Source organism: Penaeus chinensis, chromosome 6, assembly GCF_019202785.1.
Source record: "Penaeus chinensis breed Huanghai No. 1 chromosome 6, ASM1920278v2, whole genome shotgun sequence".
NCBI lineage: Eukaryota > Metazoa > Arthropoda > Malacostraca > Decapoda > Penaeidae > Penaeus > Penaeus chinensis.
This window is the reverse complement of record NC_061824.1, coordinates 6,236,228-6,242,564: the sequence shown is the minus strand read 5'-3', so window position 1 is coordinate 6,242,564 and position 6,337 is coordinate 6,236,228. Positions and strand designations below refer to the sequence as shown.

General features: G+C 40.9%; 1 protein-coding gene across 1 annotated transcript in view; it reads left to right on the top strand.

The window, feature by feature from the left end:
* Window positions 1-2,031: 2,031 nt before the first annotated feature.
* Window positions 2,032-6,337, top strand: part of LOC125026393 (protein Wnt-4-like) — a gene marked incomplete in the record, with an annotated part of 276,429 nt that continues 272,123 nt past the window's right edge. Inside the window, 1 exon segment of the mRNA XM_047614814.1 lies at window positions 2,032-2,410. Coding sequence (XP_047470770.1) covers window positions 2,205-2,410 — 206 coding nt within the window.

Sequence of the window (6,337 nt, the reverse complement as noted above, 5' to 3'; positions counted from 1 at the left end):
AATACTGATGATGATAATTATAATAATGATAAGGATAATGATAGTAATAATGATGTTAATGATAATAATAATTATAACAATAATGATGATAGGAATTTTGTTTGTTGTAATAGAAGTAATGATACAAATTGTAATAATAGTTATAATAATAAGGATGATGATGATAATGAAGATGACACTAACATAAGAAGCAGTAAATGCGCAGTAAAGGGCCAAGCGCAACTAGCGTCGTGTCAGCGTTGCAAGTCCGACCTAAGCTCCCTCAATGACAGGTCGGTCTCCGCTGAACTGGCAACACTACCGCTATCCCCTCATGGCATGGGCTCCCCCCCACCCCCCACCCCTCCAACCCCCTTGATTATATAACGGCGATTACACACCGGCATATTACGCTGGCGATCACCTCAATTGGGAATGAAAGAAAATTGCATAATCATTCTTCTTAAACATTGTCATTTCTATCATAATCGCCCCCCTCCCCACCCTTCCATCCTTCCCCCCGGCCCCCGCCCCGCTGCGTGTGGCTACGGATCCGTCGTCGCTACATTCCGCCGCTACTGCTGTGAGTTATTTAGGAATTCTATAGGCTAATCTAATAGAATTTCAAATCAACTTCGGTGTGAAAGAAATATTCGTTAGAAGAGCTGGCAGAAGTAAGCGAGGTAAGAGGAGAATTTGGATGAGGAGAGAGAGAGAGAGAGAGAGAGAGAGAGAGAGAGAGAGAGAGAGAGAGAGAGAGAGAGAGAGAGAGAGAGAGAGAGAGAGAGAGAGAGAGATTTTGTTACGCTATTCTGGTATCTTAAGATTGCGGGGATCGAAACCCTGTAAATGTCTATTGATGCTAGAAAAGGGAATCGAATTCTGTTCTCGACCGCACGACTCAGCACTAGGTTATATAAAACGCCACCCACTTCACAAGACCGACTTCGTTTTACCTCTGCGATAGGCCTACGTATGACCTGTTCCTTATATTTTTGCCGGGCTTGGAGCGGGTCTGACCGTCAAGATCGAATGAATACAGAATGAACATCTTATTGTTCTCGATGACCGTACATTGCGATGAAGAACGGCCTGAGATTACCTCCACGATCCTCAGTGGTACTGTTAGCGATATGAGAAACCTGAAATAAATTTTTTTTAGCAATCAGTAACTTATATTTATGTAAACAGGGGTATAAAATACACATATACGCTCTGACATACATAAGTATATATATACATATATATATATATATACATATATATATGTATATATATATGTATGTATGTATGTATGTATGTATATACATATTTATATATATATATATATATATATATATATATATATATATATATATATATATATGTGTGTGTGTGTGTGTGTGTATGTGTATGTATGTATGTATGTATAGATATATAGATATAGATATATATGTATATTTATACATACATACATCTATATATATATATATATATATATATATATATATATATATATATATGTATATATATATATACACACACACACACACACACACACACACACACACACACACACACACACATATATATATATATATATATATATATATATTTATATATATACATATATATATATATATTTATATATATACATATATATATATATATATATATATATATATATATATATATATATATACATGTATTCATACATATGTATACTGCAGATACATAAGTAAGTAAGCGTCTGTCTGCCAAAGGATTCTACTTAGAATCTTAACAGAAAGATCGAGGTCATGCGTGTCATTACAATTGACGCTTCTTTAGCTCTGTGTCTTATCCTATTCTCCACACCTAGATGAGTTGGCTTCCCATTTCTCCAGAGCAACATGTACCGTGTTTTTCGAGACTTCAGATACAACACTAAAACCTCGTGCTCTCCCCAGATATTACTATAGCTACGGGAGGTACCAGCCAATCGCGTGTTGGCGTAGGAAGCTCAGGCCATGCCTAATTGGTCCGCGGGAGGAGGTGGGCGTGGCCGCGATGCAGGGGAGGAGCGAGATACAGTGAGGAAGCAGTCTAGCTTGATCTCCTTGGTGAGAAGGTACCGTGTGTTCGCTCCAACGGGATTTCTCAGTGTGAGAGGCGGTCGTGCCTGACAGTTGGTGTTAAGTGAACTGCATTATTTGTCTCATTTACGTGTACAATGAAAATAAATAGCTAAAAGTGAATGGAGTTTCATGACCACTAGTGCTATAGGGGGATGCGATGCTGATCACCGAGTTTTGTTTGGTGCCATCAGACAGTGGGGTAACCAAGAGAAGAGAGGTCGTGTAGGTGTCGCAATGGGTCGTGCGTCGTCCCAGAGGGTGAGGGCGGCGACGGCGGTGGTGACGGCGACGGTACTGTTGTGTGCCAGTACACCTGCGTCTGCAATACAGTGGCTGTAAGTACCCTACACGAGTTTTATGTTTTCGAACAGATGTGATCTTGAGTGTCAAACCCAGCGCTTGTCATCTAGTGTCGTGAAGACGGCGAGGCTGCAACGTACCCCGCTCCCGCCGCTGCAGACGTAATCTCGAGGAAGTAAGCACTTGCATACACAGCAGACAGTCATGCTCCGTCCACCCACGGGAGCCCAAACACGGGGTCAAAACGAGTGACTGCGTAAAGCAGACCTAGACTTTATAGATAATCTATTGCCCACGTGTGCTGGCCAGCCACAGCGCCACACCACAGGCAGTCAGGGCTGCCACCTGGCTCAATACCGCCTCGCCTTATACATAATTTTCAGGTTGAATTACATGTTCACCAAAATAGTGGAAGGTTGTGGATGAAATGATGTCAGGTTTATACACGATTCAGTAATGTAAGGCATAACATGGTTTCCTTGGCGTGTATTTTGGCACTGACTTGCTTTTTTATTTGAAATATTATTTTGGCGGTTATGTTAAAAAAACTGAATCACTGAGATGATTTTCTTGCTTTTTTATCGCTTTGGAGCAAATGGTATATTTGGTATTTTTTCAAACTTGTTATGACAGAACAAAATACCGACAATGTCATTTAACCGAACTTGAGTAAACACTGAAAGTCACGTGGCATTCGCTTTTACAGATCTAAATGGTCATTTTATGGCTCAAAGTGAGGTTCATACTTTCCTTAAAACCTGGTTTTGAAAGGACTTTACATAACGCCATCAGCCTATTATCCTCAAGTTTTCTCTAACCCAAGCGTTGCAAGACAATATTGCGTAACCTAACTTAGACACATTTATATCTATATCTTACTACACAAAATCAACTTGTTCCCTTGACTGCAAGGTGACAAATCGACACTACGGGCTAAAGAATGCAATCAACACATGACCTTACTAATTTGAAAATAACTGAATCTATAGGGGGTGCGCGCAGATGATCGCAGATGCGCCACATAATTCGTTCAAAACCAATTTCCTTAGACGTGTATGGCGACCATAACAAAGTAGTTTATAGAAACCGGTCTTCCACAATGCCAAAAACTTTCACATAGTAGTCTCCCATTTGGTTTAAATTGTAATTTGAAAAGAGTACAAAAGGTTTTCTTATTTCTCTGTCCCTCCCGTGTTCCAGCCGAGACGAAACTAAGTAACGCAAAGCACCACAGCTGACAGAGATTAATTCACCCTTATTCTGGCACTTATAGGTGTGACCTTAACTTCTAATTTGCCTCGCAACCCCTTTGCGTCTGCCTTAGTCTTCTCAAAGACCCCCGCGCGCTGCAACAGACAAGAGTTGAATTATCCCTGTCATATTATTGTCATACGAATGCTATGATTACCTAATTTCCCGTTGGTTGCCATCCGCAAATCTTGAAATATTTTACGGATGAACACAAGGCAGGGAACTGGCTTTTTGTAAGACGACACGTCATAAGGCATGATTAACCTGTCATTTTTGTCCACTACATTGCAATATGTCGCACACTGCCGCGCCTGTAATTTATGTACCTTCTATTTGTACGCTGCAATCATCATAGGTAGTAGCTGTCCCTAAAGAGGATTTTGTGGTAATCTTTGAAGTAGCGATTAAGCGCTTCGAGCCAATAAGTAAGACGGAACCCGGCCGAGTCCTTTTAAGATTGTGAGGCTGATAGCATTAGAGCGTAGGACGGGTGATCTAGCCAGTCAGATGTGTCACAGACATGGAGAGAATCCCTGAATGGGCTGCCTCAGACCCCACCTGTATTCCTCCTTTCACCCTATGCTTACCCTAACCTTAGTCTAACCTCCGCCCTCTCATCTGAGGGTCAACCTCGACCCAGATCCTTCGAATGTTGTCTTCGGGTAAAGTATAAGGTTTGATTCCCTTTCTCCACTAAGTCTTTAGAATGAGCCCCCCTATAATCCCACAGGTTCACTTTGCGTCCGGCCTTCCCAGGTTATTCGAGGAACGTGTCGGCATGGTTGATACACGTGGAATAACTCAAGGCGGTGACAGCGAACAGGTCATTTGTGTCATTCACTTCAGGTCATATTTCATGGTCTTAAGGAGAAGGATACTTAAGAAGATAATTTACGGGTGAAAAGAGGTGGTGGTGATAAAAGAGAGGTTCTGTTTGCACCTTGTTGCATTTTAACCGCTGAAAGATAAGGTATGTCATATCCCATATTGTTCCAGGTGTCATCAACTCAACTAAACCGTTTTCCTAGTTCTTTGTATGCATATACCTTTGTATGGTAGGAAAACCGACAATGTAAAACTAGTTTTACACTGTGGGTTTTTCTACCACAGTACCTTTGTATATTTCTGCGCTTTGCGTTTTGGTCCACACGAATACTCACATGCACGCGCACGCATTCCCACTAACACTCACATACACATAGCTTCACCAGTACACACGGCCATAACGGCATACCGTCCAATGTTTGCTTGATGTGTATGCCAGCAAGACCATCTGATGCGGTATAACGCTATGGTAATAAGAGAGAGATTGAAAAAAGAGAACTTCGTAACACTATGTTAACAAGAGAGAAATAATAACTCCATAACGCCTTGATAACAAGCGAGAAAAAAAACAAAAAAACTTCGTGACAATATGAACGCGATAGAGAAAAGGGAACCTCCAGTTCACTAGCGATCTTTCCACATACCCAGAGAGAGAGAGAGAGAGAGAGAGAGAGAGAGAGAGAGAGAGAGAGAGAGAGAGAGAGAGAGAGAGAGAGAGAGAGAGCGAGGCCATGGGAGGGTAGGACAGAAAGCGTATCGTAAGGTAAGCGTTTAAAATTGGACTCCCTTCTGTCTGTTAAGGTTAGCGCTCCTGTAGAGGCAGCTGGGCTGGCGCTCTCGGACAAGCGGGCGCGAGGGCGGGCGGGCGTCAAGAGCGGCAGACAAGTGGGCGGAGGCTTGACATGTGTAGCGAATTCGCAGGTACGACAGTTGCGAGTGTTTGTCGGCTGTCAAGAGCTGGAAGGTCCGAAGCGATTCAGGTGTTCACAGGAGCGCATGAATGAGTGGTTGTGTTCGTGTGCGCGTATTGATGTTTTCCGTGTAGGTATTTACACTGATCACTGTTCATGCGGATGGTCGCGGCGGCCGGCTATGTTTGTTTATTTGTGATCTTGCTGCGGCCTTTTTTGGCTTCTCTAATCTGCATCTTTTTTCGGCATTTTCTGATTATGCTGGGAGTGCGTGTTTGAGTTATTGTTGTCATCGTCGTTATGAGGGCATCGTGATGTGGAATATTTTTAATGTCTAATGTTTACTGTATTAATGATGAGCGTGAAAACAATGATAATAAAAGCATTATAACGCCAGTGACATTAACAGTAATCATAAAGACAAAAAAAGTAACAATGATAATGGAAATAATCATAATTACGATAATGATGACCGTAATGATAATAACGATCACCGTTATTAATATTACGAACTGAATGTTATTGTTACTATTTTTTACTCCCTCTGTTATTTATTATTTTCATGTCACAAATGTTACGCAAGACGTCTCCGAGTCTGCTCGATATTGCAATTTCTTTTTACTCCGTTTTCTATTTTTTATCTTTCTCTTTTTTTTTTTTTTTAAGATTCCTTCTCTTTCATTACGTATAAGACCGCGATTAGACTTATTATTCATTTATTTATTTATCTTCTATTGTTCTAATATACATGTTAGATTTCTTTAAAAAAAAATAAAAATAAAAAAATAAGCATAGTAATAGTACACCTCCACGTATTCATGATAATCGAAAATAAAATAAAATTAAACATACACGTTATAGATTTCACCTCAGACACTCAGGGTTTGCACAAGGTAGAAATTCGTGGATGTCCGCACTGTTTTCCCGCCTGTGCAGTTCGGTGTGTTGTGTGTGACTGCATGTATGTTTTATATA